General features: G+C 33.3%; 1 protein-coding gene across 1 annotated transcript; it reads left to right on the forward strand.

Moving 5' to 3' along the window:
* Positions 1 to 17,938: 17,938 nt before the first annotated feature.
* Positions 17,939 to 20,035, forward strand: LOC143919597 (uncharacterized). Its single transcript, XM_077441988.1, has one exon. The coding sequence runs from the start codon at positions 18,992 to 18,994 to the stop codon at positions 20,033 to 20,035; it is 1,044 nt and encodes a 347-aa protein (XP_077298114.1). The 5' UTR covers positions 17,939 to 18,991.
* The last annotated feature ends 200 nt before the right edge of the window (positions 20,036 to 20,235 follow it).

Raw genomic sequence — 20,235 nt, forward strand, 5'->3', positions numbered from 1 at the left:
ATTTCAGCTCAACGTTCACATGTATGCTGAAACGTAGCATGTGTCATTCAAATACAAAGACCAATTGACTACACGCAATATAAATTGAAGTAATTCCAAAAAAAACAAATATTAAAAGCTTAAGGAGAAAGTTAGCGGTTAAATCGGTAGCCAAAAGTACTTTTTTCAGGAGTTTATATTGAATCAGAATTACTTGCGGACCCCAAAATATCGAATTGAATCCGCCACAATTATTCGTGAACCTGAATTCAAATTTGCCGCGTGTTTTCTTACAATAAAAATCACCATAATGGGAGGAAATTTTCCGAGCGGAAAACTTGCTTGAAAGTTTTTTCCGCAAACGCTAAAAAGGAACCTTTTCTCGCTGTCGTTTTAAAAACGTTTATGCGATATTTAATATTGAACGTTGCGCTAAAAGCTCGTCGACACACAACATTTAAAAGCTACTCACAAATACACACAAAAAGCTGCACGGAACTCCTTCCGAATAATAATAAGAATGATAACACACTCACAGATTCGGAAGAGTTTGTGAATTTCGTTGAAAGTTATTTATAAACAACTCACGCAACTGTGTGAGACGCCACGCAACTAAATTTCGAGCTTATCGAACGGAGTTTTTTTTATGATTAGTTTACCTCGACCCAAAGGTGTGTTTTTCATTGTGTGTTGCATTTTATATAAATCTTAGATATGGCGCATTATAATTATATAGATTCGATCGAAACGTTTCGAGTGTAAAATATTCGTCAAATTAATTCTAAGAAAATCGATTATAATCAACTCCAAACAGTATATGTATGTAAGAGAAAGACTCGTGAAAATGAGCTGATTTTCGTCTAAATTTGTTTGATCCTTGAAATTCAATTAATTTAACGGATATCAATCAGATGGTTATATAGCTTTATAATTGAAGTATTCTATTAATTACATACTAGCTCTGCTCCTGCTCGGAAAATACTTACTTTTTCAGAATATTTGAGTAAAATTGTAAACGAGTTCAAGTTTCTCTAAAACAGAACTTAATGAAAAAGTTATGTATTCAATTTGCTGCTTTTATTTATGTACACATATATGTGTGTATGAATGCAGATGATAAATTTCACAAAAATAAATAAAAAATAAAAAGTCAGGATTGAGTAGGTTAAATGGGTAATCGTATTAATTAAATAAGGTTTTGGCTATTTGCAGGTACTATATCTGCAAATTATTGGCTATTTGCAGGTACTATATCTGCGAATTATGTGCTATTTGCAGGTACTATATCTGTGACAGGCGCAAAGCCTTCTGCGCATGCGCGTGAACTGTCACTGTCGGCGTGTTTGCTGTTTTAAACCTCTTAAAATTTAGTTCAAAGTCGTAAAGTGACGTAGAGTAAAAAATATAATCCAAATTAGTTAATATTATTAATTATTATCATATACAACGTATAATACCTACATACAAGTACAAGCCCCGAAATAGCTAAATGATAAAAATCTATTATAATAACGTGCGAAGTTTATTTGCCTCATGTATAATGAACGATTGATTAAACAAGTCTAGCATACATTAAATGTAAAAAATAATAATCGGATTATAAGTTCACGCGCATGCGCAGAAGGCTTTGCGCCTGTCGCAGATATAGCTGCAAATAGCCAATAATTCGCAGATATAGTACCTGCAAATAGCCAATAATTCGCAGATATAGTACCTGCAAATAGCTACAACCATTAAATTAAACAAATATATTTGTAAATAAGCATTTCACTGTATAATAAATGGGCAGGGATGCGAATTGAGTTCAGAATCAAGATCTAAACGAGTAATAAAAAATAAGTTTAATGAAATGCGATATAAAATTTATTTATTATTATATGTATATTTATATATCTACTATTAAAATAAAATAAAACGCCGTATCAATTTCTATAACATATCATACATCCGATTTACTGTGCGTATAAGTAACCCGTCGTTAAATCCAGAATATAACCGTTTAAATTTATATCGAATCTTAAATTAACATACAATCGTGCCATTATAGACCGCTATATGTACTACTCGTATTAAAATTTACCGAGCGCTTACTAACAGCCACTGCGATTTCGTTTATTGCGATTGTAAATAATTTACGTACCCATAATACCTACGTCCATTTTATATATACGGCAAATGCGTTTCGCCTGAACCGAAAAAAGCAAATTTTACAGCTCTATCGAGAAATTATGACCCACTCGTGTTCGTTGATATCAAAAGCGAAGGTAAGGCTGGGGACAGCATCGATCGATCCACCTATAGTGCACTGGTGCATTTTCATCAGTGCCTAATTGCAAACCGCGTCATGCCACTATGTGTATGCCTACTACGGTCTAGCCGTGAAAATATTGATTTTCCATGGGGGTAAAGGCGAGCTTTTCGTTCGATAAAAACCCTCACATGTCCCGTAGTCGAAAGTTTCTACTCGTCCGTCTGACCGGTACACCGAATGAATAACAAATATTGATTTTTGCGAACGTAAAAAAGAAGCGAATTTATAGTACTACGTTGAAAGCTGTAATGGAAACTACAAGTAAATAAAAAAAAAATTATCAACGACGATAGATTTGTCGGAAAAGCGTTTGCTTGAATGAAAAAACATGATTGATAAAAGCCAAGATAATAAAAGGCAACAATGATACCTACCTTTATGCAAATAACAATGTACATACAATTAAACTTTTACATTACGTTTTTTTGTACGTCTTTTTTATACATAGGTTCGTTTGAAAGGAAAATGGTAAAAATACATACCAATTTAAACATATTATTTTATCTATAACTTATTGCATATAAAGATTGATTTTCTTTCAACTTTTAGAGTACAAAAAATTTATATATTTATTAGTTTTCCATGTTCATAATATTATAATTTAAATAGGGGTAGTTTTTGGATAATTTATCCACTGTGGAAAGAAAAAAATCACTAAAATATAGACAATCTTCAATTTATTCTACATATAAAATATTTAAAAGCTCTTATTGTGCAATTAAAAAATACTGTATATTAAATGTATATATGTACATATTTCAAGTACATTAGATGTCACTGTTAGTTCTCTTTTCTTATGGCACGTGTCAATTTGATGACTCCATGGCAAGGGGTATCAAGCCTCTCAACCAGGTTTCTGTTAACTTGGATTAATTTAATCTCAAACATGCTGCTCTGGTTGAAGCATTTTTTAATTTGAGATCATAAACGTGCTTTATTATATTTGTGTTTTATATTTTTTTTTTGTCTTTTATCATGTTTTATTTTGCGTTCATACTATTGCATCTCTTTTTTTGATCAGCCATAGCAACGGTTTGAAGCTATTCTCTAATGTCATTATGGAAAAATTTTAATATTGAATAATGCAATTATAAATATGTAGCAATATTTGAAAACTACTATTATATAATATCAACATCGTCGCCTTCCTATTAAAAAAATATTTTTTTTCATTTTGTACAAAATTTTAAATTTTTTCCTTAAAAATTAATTACACTGTATATATATATAGGTACCATTTCCAATAGTATTAACGATTAACATTTTTCATAATATTGTAGGAAAACAAAAAAAAAGAAAATACAAAAAAATACTATTCCATTGACATGTCTTATCAATGTGTATAATATATAACAGATAAATATATACATATCATCGTTAAAAATTTGCTAAATTTTACAGTAAAAATTACATGGTGATTTGAAAAATTATGAAAAGGTGACTTTTTGCAGTTTCAACACATCACAAATATGTTTGCAATACGAAATGTAATACTCCCCTAAGTATCGCCCATCTTTAAGATGCACTCAGTAAAATAGACTGGACTTTTCCTTAAGCTATGTACGGTAAACATTCATACATCATACAATGTTCTAAAGAAAGTTTTCCGATTGTAAGAGAAACTTTTGAGCAGAGTCCATGTCGGTTTTTCCAGCTTCAATCATGAACCCCGAGAACATGCATCGGAAGTTCGTGATTAAAATGTACGATTCGAGTGCATATTTTTAGATTTCTATTTTCTTTTCCTCATTTTAGAAAGAGAAAATAAATTCATATGAAAAGTAAAGATTCAATTGGCATCATATATAATACTATTATAATTTTGTTGTCACGTCACAATATATCATCGACTCTCAGAAAGGAGAACATCACCATTGACAAATTTGCATATACGTATGCACATATGTACATATGTACATATATGCAATGAGGCCACATTAATTGAAATTCTAGCTTTAATACCTACATATAACATGCATTGAACACGAAAATAATTACGTATATTTTTCTTTATTAGCAAACATGAAAAATAAAACAAACGCTGTCAGTTTTCCAACACAAATATTAAGCGCATTATGAAAGCTACATTTGTATTCGACTCACTAAAATATTTATTTATTTTATTTAAAAAATAAAAAAGCGAGCTTTAACTTATTTACCTTTAAGATTCTTTTGATGTAAATTGAACAAACGTTATTTTTATGGATAAAAAAATAAGCTTTTCACAGAGTTCTCTTTGTATCGTTCAGGTCTGTTCAATACATAATAGGAATCGTTTGATGTTTGTTTTTATTTCATAAAAAAATCGAATAAAACTAAATGTGTTTTAATACAAATCTAAACGCTGTTTGTGCAACTTGACGTCTTAATCATCATCACAGCATTTTATTTTATTAGCATACACGCGTGTACACATATTGTAACATTCATAGCTACTTATTACGAATACATACATTACAATATTGTCAATATCCACACAATGATGCTATCGTCTATTGTGTAAAAACATGAAATGGCGTCAATTCGAATCGGAAACAATGTAGAAGGCATTGTTCTGAATGCGATCGGTTATATTGCCTACGAGGACGATAAAAGGGAGATAAAAAAAACCTGCAGACGATTGTAATAATTGCAGATATTTCAGATTTATCAGCAGTTTCTGGCGTAGCCTTATTTAATTCGATCGTACATACGTCATTAATTAGCCTGATCGCTATTGTCTACCCGAGCGTTTAATTAAATATAGCGAGTAGTAAGAATAATCGCCGGTTAAATGATTATATCGGTCGGTTAGATTTCCGTCTATCTATGAAGTGGAATTAATTTCAGCTTGTGACAAAGACGCTCGAAAATTTGGCAAGTTTTATAGTAAAAAATAAATAAATTTTGAAGCGAACGACGCGTTAACGTTGTTCACAAGTAGGCTGATTTTGGCTAGATATGTGCATCCCTACAATTTGGCTCAAAATTTGGGTCAAATGGGTACTGTTTCATTTCGGCATGCAATTTCATAATATAAAATAAACATTGCGCTAAAATTTAAAGTATCACTATTTCATTTCAAATTTAAATATTATTTTGAAAAAAGAAAAATAAATGTTTGTCCAAAATGTAATTTAATCTAAAGCAGAAATTAAGATGGGAATTTCCAAGAAATATAAAAATCAAACAAGAAATTATTTATTTGTCTAAAAAAATATTACACAAATTACTTGTATCGGGTATATTATATATTTTATTGTACGGATCTATCTCTGTCTAGATGCCTTTCTATCATAAATATATAATTCATCAAATTCTAAAAATGAATGAAGACCATAAGTCATCAATACAGCCTTACAATTGATTGTCTCTCATAATTGATTCATAATTATTTATTGAGAATTTTCTTGTTCACAACTTTATTGCTCAATGTACATATTATTGCTCAATGGCATTTATTTGGCATTTCTGTCATATACGTATGTACATACATATTTCTAGAACTTTTTTCAGAAAAATCTCTCCCAATAGTATGATTTTTTTAGATTTAGCTATGAGAAGAGAAACATCATAACTACATACATATGTATGTACGTAGTTTCAAGAGTATGATTTTTGCTAGCATTTCAACAATTTGTTGTTAATTTTTTTTTCACATTTCTTAATTGCAATATTAAAAATTAATTTAGGCAAATGGAATTATAAGCAAACATCTATGTAACAAATATTTATGATTCGCTAATTTCCCCCCTCAAAATATTCAAATCCCCTCTCACCTACATGCACCCCACAAAAGGAAACACTTGTTTAGAGCTTTGTACAAACGTTCTTTGTATTATATGGAAATATCAAATAATAGATACGCCAGTTTAATAAACTCTGACCAGTTTAATAAGTATGAGAGACTGAAAATATGATGATCATTAATCAAATTTAAAAATTCAAAGCACTTGCACGCTTTTTCAAATGTCTCAGGTAAGTATTATTATTATAAAAGATGAAGGTTTAAAATCTTCCTTTGATAAAATTACAAAGGACTTTTTTAAACTCAGTTGTAAAAATTCGTAATTTATGATTACAGCAAAAAAATTCAAACACTGACTAATAAAAAAGGAAATTTCGTAAGTAACAGTATGAAATACTTCGAAAGTACTTTAGAATAGTTGCGCATACATGCAAAAGGTCATTCTTCAAATTTGGTGAAAGAATTTCAAACAACACGCTGAAAGAACATATGATGTGCCGATGGCGTATTTTTAAATCTCGTTGTGTAGATTTATATCCGGTGCGATTTTTTTTAGTACGTCGCATTGAAAAGGTCCAACAATCACGAAGAGGCTCTCACCCCGAGTCACCTGTCACTCTATGGATATCTTTTTGTATTTGAAGTCGTTCATTCGACAAAATTTCGACGTCTACAACAACATGACAACGATCCATTCGACTGGCTCGACTGCTACGACGATCGATATCGTAACGAGACTACGAAAAGCTCAATGTACGGACAGCACGAACGTCGACAATATCGTCGTCATTCAATGACGAGCAATAAGGACTAATTACGGCCATTCATGCCGAGATGAAGCAGAAACATCATCTAGTGGCGAAAACACGTATTATTGCTCGGAGAACTTTAGATTCGACCGTCGCATACAAATAAATTGCTTTTCACACAAGTTAGAGAATATATGTTTATATTATGTACACGATATAACGAAATAATCTGAACTGATTATAATGCTCGAATTGAATTGGACGATTTAATTTAGACCAAAGTCATTGGATTCTCTCGTTTAATCGGTACGAAAGTGAAGCGGAAAGAGAGCGCATCGATAATATAAAATTACACGGGGTCCGAGTCCATAATGAAAAATCGACAGGAATATATATATATATATATATATATATATATATATATATATATATATATATATATATATATATATATATATATATATGCAGAATATATATATATATATATATATATATTATATGTAGAATATATTTTCGCGAAAATTTCATTTTTTCATAAATGCGTATTTTACATTCGACTCACTCGTCTGTGCATAGCATGTGATTCCGACAAGAAATTTCACATTTTTGCAACATTTTTATATATTATTTTTTGGGAAGTTTCTATTGATTGAAAAATACGTTTTATTATGATGAATTTATATTGAACGTATTGATAAAAAAAAATTGAAGCACGAATAGAAAAATATTATACAAAAAAAATATTTATACACATACTATGTATGTATGTACATACATATATGTATATGTATGAACATATATAGGTACATTTAAAAAAGGTTTGACGAGTAAAACATATAACATAAAACAAGCAGCAGCATAGAACAATGCAAAGCATGTAATTAATGCTTTCAGTTGTGTGGTCACAGGTTCTATCCCGTATGTTGCTGGCCAGACCTTGGATATGTGACTCCAAGGTTGATCGTTTGCTATCAGAGTTTCCTAATTTATCTGATTTAATTTCAACAAATTGGCAACCCTTTTCTATCTATCCCTTTCGCGAAAATTCGAGCTATTCAGCATCTCAATTTTCACTGATTAGAAAATGCCGCAAAACTTTGTCAATACATGTCTCTGTGGCTGTTTATTGTTTTACCATAGATGTCGTCTTTAATAAATGGGTGCATACTTATTTAAATAATTATTAATCTGTATAGCACACTCCCCGCGTTGGAGCAGTCTGTTAGACGAATGTGAATGATTGATTGAATAAGTATATAAAAGTCAATTCATATACATATACTACATTCATTTTATATCGAATAGAGAAAGAAAAATATGATTTAATACATAAAATTGAAACCGAACGGAAATTGCATATATTTTAAAATACATATAACCATAGAAAGGGTCGCAAAATCGGAATGTATGTATGTGTGAGAAAGGCGTGACAACTCGCCCTTAAAATAATGAAGATGCTTTCCGGGAAGGGAGCTTTATTCTATTATTTCACCCCTTTGAAAAGGACTACCCTCCTCTATTCGCATATCAATTACGTAGCGAGCTTTTGTTCTAAGCCCCGTCGACATTTGTATGATCCATGTATAAAATATTGAAACGTGTCAATTAAAATGTAAGTTTACATGTTTCCGACGCTTTCCACGGGAAAAGCTCTTCACCTAGCATTTTCTCTATGAAAGCATTATGCGAAAATTCCTCTCGAGTCGAGAAAGTTTTTGCGCGGATATTGAGTTGCAGTCCATCACAGTTAACGGTATCCCCGAAAGCTTTAATGAAGTTCAACGTATGTATTATGAAAGGAATTATTTCGATTAACTTCATAAATTAATTGAATGGCCTTAAGCCGTGTCTCCAGCGAATAGATGCAACGTCTCCATGTACTAGACGTAACCACGTCGGGTACATTAATTAATTTAATGTTGTATTTAAGTAATGTCGCTCGTCATTAGACTAATAAGGGCTCGAGGCATAATTGGTCTCCTAATTATTCATTTCACGGTAATTAAACCTGCCCTCCTGGTGAGTCATTCAGAGACGCCGGCTAATATCACGAATGGACGGAACGCTTTCGTGGATATCTCGCGAATTTTAGCACTGCAAAAGAAATTAAGTCGTTGCGTAAATTACGCCGCGGGCGTCGTAATTGAATCTTGCAATTTAATTAGTGACGGGTAAAGTTCCGTTTACGATGAAATTTTCTATTAATACTTCAACTATTGTAGTAAATGACCTAGTGCGAACGAAACGCGACAAAGCGGGATCTATGTATGTACTACATACATATGTACATATGTACATACATACAACGTCACCGTTCTATTCTCGTGTTTGTTGAGAAAAGCGTACAAAGATACACACAAGTCGAGAAACCTCTGAAATTCTGTTTGTAAATTGTGTTCTATTCAATTGAAAAACGACCGTAACGTTATTGCATTATGAAGAAATCATATTTCGCATTCAAACCAAAATGTAAACGCTCAATCCCACCTTGCGAATGCATAATATTATTATTCCACAGTTGTTGATATTAAACACAGCTATGAACTTTTTATTACTGAAATGAGATTTTGACATTTATTATAGTGGTTATTGACCTCTTCAGTTCACGAAACTTGAAACCCATTAAAACGAAGACTTTTTGAAATTAATAGCTCTCGAAATGTTTTAGAAAGAAAATATTTCATATCATGGAAGGGAATAAAAAAATATAAATCTTGCAGTATAATTATAATAACTGCTAGCGATTGATAGTGATACGCCACAATAGCGTTCATAAGAGAAGAAGAGAAAAAAAATACAAAGAAAAATCCAAAAGCAGAGAAGTATAATAAAAAATTCTGGTGTGACCAACCCATGACTTTATCTATGCATTTGAGGGATATAAGAAAGTCACAAAACAAAATTCTATATTGAACCGTACAGACACATTCACACATACCGGCAGCATTATGAAATACTAATAGCTAAGGCAGCATTTTCGATACAAATTGAGCGCAAATGTATGGAAACTTGCACAAGACAAAAGTTCTACTTCCGGCTGTCGGATTTTGATCAATTTTTTTTTATTACTTAAAATCAGTATTAAACACATTAGATATCAAGAATATATAAATAATTTAAAAATTCTAAATTCTAAAAAACAGACATACACACACACATTTTTTCTAGATCATGAAAACGTGATCAGTAATCGATTCCGAGTTCGAATCAGTCAAAATTTTGAGTTCGAATTTTCGCATGATCACAAAACTTCATCTATTGTTACTACGTACACAGATTAAGTAAAAACAATAAAAAAATCTATGTATGTATATAAAAATCAATGTTTGTCTGTCTCTTTGTCTGGCCGTTTGTCTGTCTGTTTGTCTGTCTTTTTGTCTGTCTGTCACGTATGCGTTTCTTTACTATTCAACCGATTGCAATGAAACACACAGGAGTTATTGTGTGTATGTCCATGATGACCAGAAAAAAAATAGACAGGAAACAATGTCAAATAGCGGCATATATAGTTGGAAATTTCTTGAATCTACAGCCAGCGATGATATACAATAAGAACCAGATGAAATACAATAAGAACAAAACATCCTCACGAGGCCTAAATAGAAGAGGGAATATCAAAACTCCACTCATAAATCACATAAATTATGAAGGTACATAATTATGAGCGCAGTCTACCAGACAAATAGGTTCAAATAGTCTCCGGTAACCTATGCTCACTGAGGTGGAAAATGTCACATTAAGGCACGGCACCAAAGATTTCATTAAAAAGTCGGATAGCTTTTGGAATAGGAGCCATCCGATAAAGAACTGTACGGCCAGGTGGGTGCAAAGCATGACAAGGGTAGTGGATATAGTGGAGAATGAAGATATTGAAATGGCAATGTGCAGGTCACGTGGCTAGATGGATGAATGAAAGGTGGAGCGATCTTCGTCCATCAGTGGATGGCGATTTATGTATTTATTTGTTCGTTACCAAAATTAAAAGTTTCGAAATTGGAAAGTTTTATATAAATAATATTTCGTGGCATCTAAACATTTTTTGAAGGGCTTGGAGCTCAAGATCAAAGAGCTGCCATATAAAAACGCTCGACGAGTGTGTTCATCTGTAATAATTTTAGTAGTTAGATAATCAATCAAGTGTGTTATAGAAAGAGTCGAAGTACTTTAAAAGTTTTTCTCCTTGCTTGTTTTTTACTCGAGTAACTTGCCGGCTGGAGTCCGAAAATGATCGTCATGTCGACTGGTTTTATATCAAAAACGTACAATATTTAACCACAGTGAGACTTTTATAAATACAAATAAAGTTGTAAAATTGTTTTACAAGCAGAAGTACAAAAATATATTTTTATTTGTGTGTTGTAAAAATATATTCAAAATAGTCATTGTAATCGAGACATATGAACATGAGTTTTGTTCTAAAAATACATTACATTAGTACTAACACGCAATTCAAAATGCCGTAGGATTTTGTTACACTCAAAAGAGATAGACATGTAAAAGGTTAATAGAAATATTCAGCTTCGTAAATTCCCACCTGCTACTCATTAACATGCAAAAAGTGCAGTGACGAAAAAGCAATATTTTGAAAGATAAAACTGAATTTGCGTTCACGTGATATCGTCTCGTTATATTGTCGAAATTATGTGACAGAGTAAAATTCTCACAGTAGCTCAATAAAAATAAAACGAGCAGACACTGTATAGTGTCAACGATAAAATTCCATGTCCACGTTATGGCAGCGTTGTTTTTTTTATTATTTTCGAATTCATTTCAACACCACTGCAATATGCATCTCCGGAGCATTGTTAAATCTCCAATTGAATTACACGGGACCTGTAAAAACATCGTCCGTATAACGACATGACCTTTCCCAGAAACTTTTCCGAGGGGATTATTTTCATTCGGGTTATTGACATTCAATTTCGTATGCAACGTGACCTTTACGATTGTACCGATAAGTGATAAATTTATTATTAAAAGGATGTCGCGTTTACTAATTTCGAGTTTTTTGCCTTGACGTCACAACAACGTCGACGTATGAATTATGCATGGGTTTCTGATGAAAAAGCGATGTTTGAAGCGTATATGTCTAAAACCTCAAAAATCTCCCTCGGTTCAATGGATCATTTTGCGAAAATCTGCTATGCCTACATATTAAATGAAAGCGTATAGTAAGAGTGTGTTATCGGTTTACATAAATATGGAAATGAAAATGAAATTTTTAAAAATCGCTTGAATAATTATCCTTTTTAAATTCGGAAAATTACAATTCACAAATTAATTTAACGGCCTTTATGTACCGTCCTTAAATAAATTAATATATAAAATAAAATAAAAAATTAATTACACATGGTAAGTGCAAACATAATTTTCGACACTTCAGTAAAGCATAAAATCAATGCTAGATATCGATTTATAATTTCTCTTTAAAAATTAAATTACACTAATGGTTTTACTCAAGACCTTTCCTTTTAAAAATTGACATGCATAATGTATAAATAATTCGACAGCATATTTTACCCTAAAATAAATGGAATTTCAAGAGTTAATAAGATAATAAATTCACGTATGTATGTATGTATATGTATGTACATACATATGTCCATACGTATACATATATACATACATACATACATATACAATGGATGATCGAAGCAGCAATTATTTTTATTATCTACTATGCGTAATTGAATTATTGTATGTAAACTATAAAACAAAATTCGGATGTAACCAACCCATGACTTTATCTATGTATTTCAGGAATATAAAAAGTTCACAAAACGAATTGAATTATTTTAAATCATTTTGCTAAGCATCTGAGAGCTACATTGTATGTACATATGTATGTATATACGCATGTAAAGTTCAAAAGAAATACATGTCGTTCGCATTAGGATAAACTCTCTTATCTCAATCGAGAGGATAAAGTAGAGAATGAATGTGGTGGGAGCGTATAGCTTACTTTAGAGGGAACAAAGCACGATAAATAGACCGGGAAATTTTGTGAAAAGCCCACCGGGAAAAGAATGAAGTGAAAAATATAAAAAAAAGTAGATATAATAAAAACTTGACGTGAGGCCTTTCAAAAACCAGTGCTTTTAACCTACGATACAATGGCGGATTGAATCAATTGAAAATTGCAAAAGCGTAATTCAATGTAATTAAAAATCGCCAGTCACGAATCCAATCCATTTCATTAAAAAAATTTGAACACAATTGAAAAACGTATTTTTTCACGTAAAAATAAAAGTTCATTATAAGAGTTTCTTCTTTCTTTTGATCGTCAATACTTTCATCGAGTTTAATCTAAGGGCCTTTTGTTAACTCTTAAGGAACCATCGATAAAAAAAAAGAAAAGCTTACCTTCCCAACGGCATTAAGTAGACAGCTATCGGCGATAACCTTTTACTATTGAAGACTCAGATTTATTTTTATCGATAGTTAATACTTGACACACACATTCACAATAGAACAAAAATAATTGGTCGAAAGATAGATTTAGAGAGAGAGAGAGAGAGAGACTACTGAAAATTGTGCAGAGTCAAAAAAGTTCATAAAATTTGGACCCAAATTGTCAATTTGATATTGTCGCAATATTGATACAACGATTGATATATGACATTACACTCGCGCAATACTTTCAAAAGTCAATGGAAACTCTCCGAGCACAGTGTCGAGCATCCTATCGGCGATTGATAATCGTGAAAGTAATCAATTGGGATAACTTTCGATATGTCAGGTGCAGTTGCATCGGTGGGATGCATTTCAGTCGGCGGATCGACGCGCGCACTCGATGGATTGTTTCGCGGTTCGCAATAATTGCACCGCACTTGTCGAGTTTGCGGTTGTGTTCATGGCGACAAGTGCACGTGGTTCGGTGGTGAGTTCATGGTGGTTTACGTGTTTTGAAACGTGTTGGGTTTTCGCAGTGTTTCGGAACACTTCCGCTCGCCACGACCGGTGTTAATCGTTTGTTCCCGTTTCTTCGGCGGCGTCGCGATGCCCGTAAGCTTCAGGCGTCGGTAACGAACGCGCCAGTCGTCAACCTTTTAAAAATTTTCACCTTTTACTAACATACTCGTAGTAATAGAGGTTGCAATTCACCGACAAATTTCATAAACAGCCACTTAATTAGTGAGCTACGCTTTGGCTATATAAATATGAGCCGTTATAATTAAGTGGCATTAGTCCACTTTTCTTCATTTCGAGAATTTATTTTATTTTATTTTATTTTTTTGGTGCCATCTTATCGATTCCCGATATATCATCACCAGTGATATCGCTGTTCTTTAGGTCATGTACGGGCACTACGGAATCATCACTCCGTACCCAAAAGTGTGAATTGGGCTTCTGAATCTCTCACATTCAGAACACCAATTCGTGAGGCTTTTTTCGCTTTAAACGCCTCTGCTGGTGAGTTGTGTCCAGTAGCTGCAACGCTTCTATGTTAGGGTGACGGTGCAGTCTCAACGCATTCTCGGATGACTTCTTTTACTTTTTGGATTTTAAGGTCCTTGTGGATCTCTTCATTTGTGACGAAGCGATATGCATCGGTGATAATCCTCAGAAACTGGTTTTGACATATTTGCATTTTTTAAATGTTGGATGGCTTACTGCATCCCCACAGTTGTATGCCATATGTCCATATTGGCTTCACGATTGCCTGGTATATCAGTTGTTTGCAGTGTAGGTATAATTTGGAGTGTCTTCCTATTAGCCAGTGCATTTCTCTCTGTTTCATTCGAATGTGTTCTATTTTTTTTATATGATGCCTCCACGTAAGCCTTGAGTCTAGATGCAGTCCTAAATATTTGGCTGACAAAGCTTGTGGAACTTGGATTCCGTTTATGAAAGTCTGAATGCTGATATTATTTCGTCGCAGTGCAAATATGATCTGCATTGATTTTACCTCGTCGAGTTTCATCTTCCAATCCTTGGTCCATTTGCTGATCTTATCCAGTGCACGCTACAGGCGTTCAAATGCTTCCGCTTGCGACTCGCTTGATGACATAATGAGTGTGTCATCTGCAAATGTTCCAATGAATGTCTCTTCGCTTGTCGGGATGTCAGCAGTGTATATCAGGTACAGTATAGGCCCTATCACGCTTCCCTGTGGTACTCCCGCAGAGGCTGTGAAAAAGTTAGAGAATGCCTCCTCATGAGCAACTCTGAATTTGCGTCTGGATAAGTATGCTTCCAGTAATTTGCCATAATTTCCAGGTAGTGACTTGCTGATTTTGTGGATAAGTTCTTCGTGCCATACCCTGTCCCTGGTTATAATATATCCAGGGGGATCCCTGGTTATAATATATTCCAAGAGCTATCCGACTTCTCAATGAAATCGTTGCTGCTGAGCCTGAATGTGATATTTCCCACCTCAGTGAGCGTAGGTTATCAACTTATCGGAGATTATTTGAACCTTTTTGTCTGATAGCCTGCGCTCATCATTATTTTCAAAATTCAGTTTACAGACTATTTTTTTGTAATTTTTCTTTTTTGTTTTCTTTATATTACCATCTGATGCTCGGTGTACATGGAATATAATATTTTCATTTATATTTGTATCTTTTTTTGTCTCACTGTACTGCTTTCTTTTATATTTTATTCTGTTTGTATGCCAATTTAAATAAATAAATATGATTTTTACAAGCCTTTTCTATGTTTGCCTTCGCTCGTTCGTCTGACAACATTTGGCCTTGATATCCTGCATTCTTCCGATCGTTTTGAAACTTTGCCATTTATTCAAATTAAATTCGCCAGTACGATGGTGAACAATAATCGTAATCGAAAAATTTAAAAAATTTTGACCATCTTGACGTCTAATGGTAAGTTGCAGTAATTTATTTCCCTTTCCACCACCCTCTCGCATTTTCAGATTTTAATTGTTAAATTATAATTGTCAGATTTTAATAAGTGTTAAACGCCTATATTTTTTTCTTTTTCACAATATGTCTCATAAAATTTTTAAAATGTGTTCTCATTATATCTCATATATATTTTTACTTCACTCACTACTGATCAATCTAAATCATTTAATACGAAAATATAATGAAATGCACTGTAAATACGTAGCTAACGAAAATTCTAAAGTTAGTTATTATTTGGTTGAAAACTTAAAAGTAGTGGGGCATTCTCTAAAGATGAAAATTTGAAAGAAAAACTTTTCGGATATATTAAACCAATTAATCGCCACGCGTTTGTAGAAACCAATTCGATTATTCTATCATGTGTTTAGTGCCAACCCTTGAAACTAACTCTTGAATATATCACAAATTAACGAAAAGTATTGACTTTTTTCAATTTCATTAGTATCACAGGATATGTTTAGATGTCACTGTGAAGAAACCAAAATTAATTTCGTGTCATAGCCTTAAATACGAAATGGTTGTTTGTTATAGAAATATTACTCAAAAGCAGATTGTATCTATGAACATACATATGTATGTAATTTATCGACGCTGTTAAAAATAACAGTAGAATTACTATTAAAAGCCCCATCAGTAATGCTTTTTGCATGTCTACAACAAAAATCGACAGTTACAATCAACCACCAAAACTAGGGGTTGTCGATCCCCGATCGGCCTCGTGCATGTTCGTCGACGGTCGGCACACTTTAGAATGATGGATGAACACAGGCAATATGGGCCGAGGGAAAAGGACGCAAACACGTCAAACCACACACAGTGCAAAAGGGACAAAAATACTGTCCAGCATGGCAACACTGGCCCAGCGAAAATAAATAAACAAAGCACACGGGGTGACACGACGGGGTTGATACATTTCGCGCTATATTCCACCGTGAAAACCATATGGAGATTGAAAAGTTTCCGAAAAAAAAAAAAACAACACATCAACGAAACAACAATAAATATATGTAGACGCGAAATAATATTTTCATTCGATAAATACCGACAGCCAAACATTCAAAACGCCGTATTAAATACTTATCGCTATAATTTCCCGCATTTAAAATATTCATGCATTTCGAGGTGACGGCGACGCGTAATACATTTTGGATATTTTACGGGGTGTCGTTAGAATTATGCAAATTGTATAAAAGAATTATGCAGTACTATGCGTATTATACATAAATACCAATTGTAAACGTTTCTTTTAGCCCAACTGTTATACATATGTATGTAAGTGTGTGTTGACGAAATGTCAACAAAAGATTCAGTGCGTTCGCGTTGAATACGATCGCCAACGTTAATTTTGGATTTTTTTGCGAATCATGCATATGTGAAAAAGCTCAAGATTTAATTATTTTATTTTAGATTTATTTTAGTTTAATTAATTTTCTTTCGGATGCAGATTTTTTAAAAATTCGCGAAGCTTGAAGGCTTTGAAAATATGTTCTTAAAAGTTTAATGTAATTATACTTCTCAATGATCTTTAAAATGTCTACATGGATTTTAAACAGATTCATTACATAAATTTACATTCAAAAGCAACTCGTTAATTCGAGTGTACGGTAATTTAATTAAAAATTAAATTTGTACCAAATATAGCGAAAGTCCTTAAAGGCTAAGTGAACCTTATATAATTTTGGGATAATAACGTTTTCAAATTTATTTTATGTTTCCCATTATTTTGTATCCGTTGATGATTCGAATTGTAAATACATACATTCAAAATTGCAATAAATATGTATGAAATATTTAAATTCAAAGTGATGAATAAAAGTATAGTAATAAAAATGAACGAAATCGATGAATAAACAATCATATTATAGTCAAATTTTTATATTTTTATTCTTTATAACTTACATATGTATGTATTGTTATGACCTCATAGCATTGATATTTATAACGAAAGCCTTATCTGCTTTCCACTTTAGATAACCACATACGATCGCACCAGACGAATCAGATTACGAACCAGACGAATCAGATTACGAACCATGCGAACCGTCAGCACATTTCACATTCCACATTCTTTAGATAACCACATACGATCGCACCAGACGAATCGGATTACGAACTGTGTGAATGGTCAGCACATTCCACATTCCACATTCTTTAGATAACCACATACGATCGCACCAGACGAATCGGATTACGAACTGTGTGAATGGTCAACACATTGCACATTCCACATTCTTTAGATAACACAAGAAATGGCGTCGTCTATTTTGTATAAAAGGGGATACACGAACCCCGATAAGTCAGATTACCTCAGACAACACCACGTATAACTACTCTACTCTACTAGTGAAAACTCTTGTGAAAACCCTTGTGAAAACCCTTGTGAAAACCCTTGTGAAAACTCTTGTGAAAACCCTTGTGAACTCTTGTGAAAAGCCTAGAAAAAACCTTGTGAAATTCCTTTGTTTAAAACTAGCATTTATAAACATTAACTTCAACTTAAACTTAAAACATCGAAGTGATCTGGACCTTTTTATAAAAGGGTGCCTATAAATATCTCTTAGGCTAATATTGTAAACATTATTAAAGAATATAATAAATTCTAACTAATAAGAAAAACAAGTGACTTTTTATTACGGAAACAAAAAAGTGTTTATCTGGTTTGCTCGTAGATCAAACATTGATCTGCTTGTGAATCAGATATCACATTTTGTGTCTCCGGTCCGTCAGGACATAACATAAAATGGTGGCAGCGTGGTGGGATTCCTAAAGGAAAACCTCACAGAAGACAGTCAAATAGAAACTCCATCTCAAAAGAATTTCTACGTCAATTAAGTCTACAAACTTGGAAAAGTCATTGTCAAGATATTGCTTCGCTGGAAGAGACTCATCTCACCCAGATATTCATTCGTGAATCGCGTTCACGTAACGCCGTGCTCAATCGACACGTTGGAACAGTATCACCCAAGACACATCGACGGATTCAAATCCTGGCAACCAACATCTTCGCGGATCGCGCAAGGTGGTGAACTTCGTTCTTCAAGGAAGCCAAGACTCCACGACTACGACGACGACTACGACTACTACATCTACAGTATTAACAGCATCACTTCACCTTACTTCACTTCACATCACGAGAGAGAGAGAGAATTCTTCTTCTACACATTACAGCAGTACAACGACCACGATGAAGATATTAATGTAGGTCTTTATTATAAATACTAACCATAAAATTGTACAAACACTGTAAACACACACATACATAAACACACACTACACACGAAAGGTAATCTCATTGCAAAAAAAAAAATTAAACTCACTTCTTAAACTTTGCAATTAATCAATTAATTAAAAACTCAAAATGGTTGGAACTTCAGGTGATAGTCCAATACCAGAGGTACCAGAAGCATTAACAAAATTCACGATAGGTGAAATATCTTTAACAATATTATTCAAGTTCATAACGTCATACAATGGAGATAGGGACACGCTCGAAATCTTCTTGACAAATTGCGATAGAACTCTTTTAATGGCTAGTCCGTCTCAAACAGAAACACTCTTTAAATATATCTTAGCATCATTAACAGATAAAGCGGCAATAGTATGTGCAAATCATGATATAAAATCATGGAAAGAACTTAAAGAAATCCTACGGAGGAATTTCGGCGAAAGGAAACATTACGCGCAATTGCTCATGGAACTGCAACAAACAAAACAAGGAGCCAGTGAGAAAGTAGCATCTTTCGTTAACAGGATTGAAACCTGCGTTAAAGATTGCCTAGTTTGCATAAAACAAACGGCCACGACGGAAATGGCAAAGGGCAAGATAGAAAGCATCGAAGAACTTAGTCTTCAAGTATTTAACTTCGGAATACATAGCTCATTAGCTACAATTCTAAGAGCAAGAAACCCAAAGACCTTAAACCAAGCAATAAACATAGCGCTTGAAGAAGAAAGGATAAACAAGCTTCAAGACTTTACCAGAAAACGATGTGGCATCTGCAATAAAGATGGCCACACGGCTAATAATTGTTATAAAAAATCGGGAAACGTAAATCGGAATAATCGCGATTTTACTAGTAAATTTAAAAATTTAAACATTAACACATACGAGGCAACTAAAAAAATATGCAAATTTTGCAAAAAGGAAGGACACTTAATCGATAAGTGTTATAAGAGAGCCAATCAGGGCAACGCCGTAGAGCGACCCACGAGTAATTTTAATTGGGGAACCAACGCTCCCGTGCGTCCTCAAAATAAATTCGTAAGACGGGACGACAAAGATCGTAATCCGCAGCAAAACTTCAATCGGAATGCGCAAAAGACGCATCTCCACATGATCAATAGATCAAAAAACGGGCGGCAATCGGTCGATGCTCGGATCGACTCAACCGATTTGCTTTAGATCCAATAATCTACCATCTAGGTGACTACAGTCTGGGAAACATGAAAATCCTTCGACTTAGTATACCGAAAGGAGATGACTACATCTCGAGATCATTCCTTGTCGACACTGGGGCAGGAATATCTTTAATAAAAGATTATTGCATAGATGAAACTGTTTCGTTGATAGACGAAAATATACATCTAAACGGAATATCCGGT

This window comes from Arctopsyche grandis, chromosome 12, assembly GCF_051622035.1.
Source record: "Arctopsyche grandis isolate Sample6627 chromosome 12, ASM5162203v2, whole genome shotgun sequence".
Taxonomy (NCBI): Eukaryota; Metazoa; Arthropoda; class Insecta; order Trichoptera; family Hydropsychidae; genus Arctopsyche; species Arctopsyche grandis.

What these genes read in the sequence shown, in the direction of transcription:
- LOC143919597 (XM_077441988.1), top strand. Translation starts at nt 18,992, where the DNA reads ATGGTTGGAACTTCAGGTGATAGTCCAATACCAGAGGTACCAGAAGCA.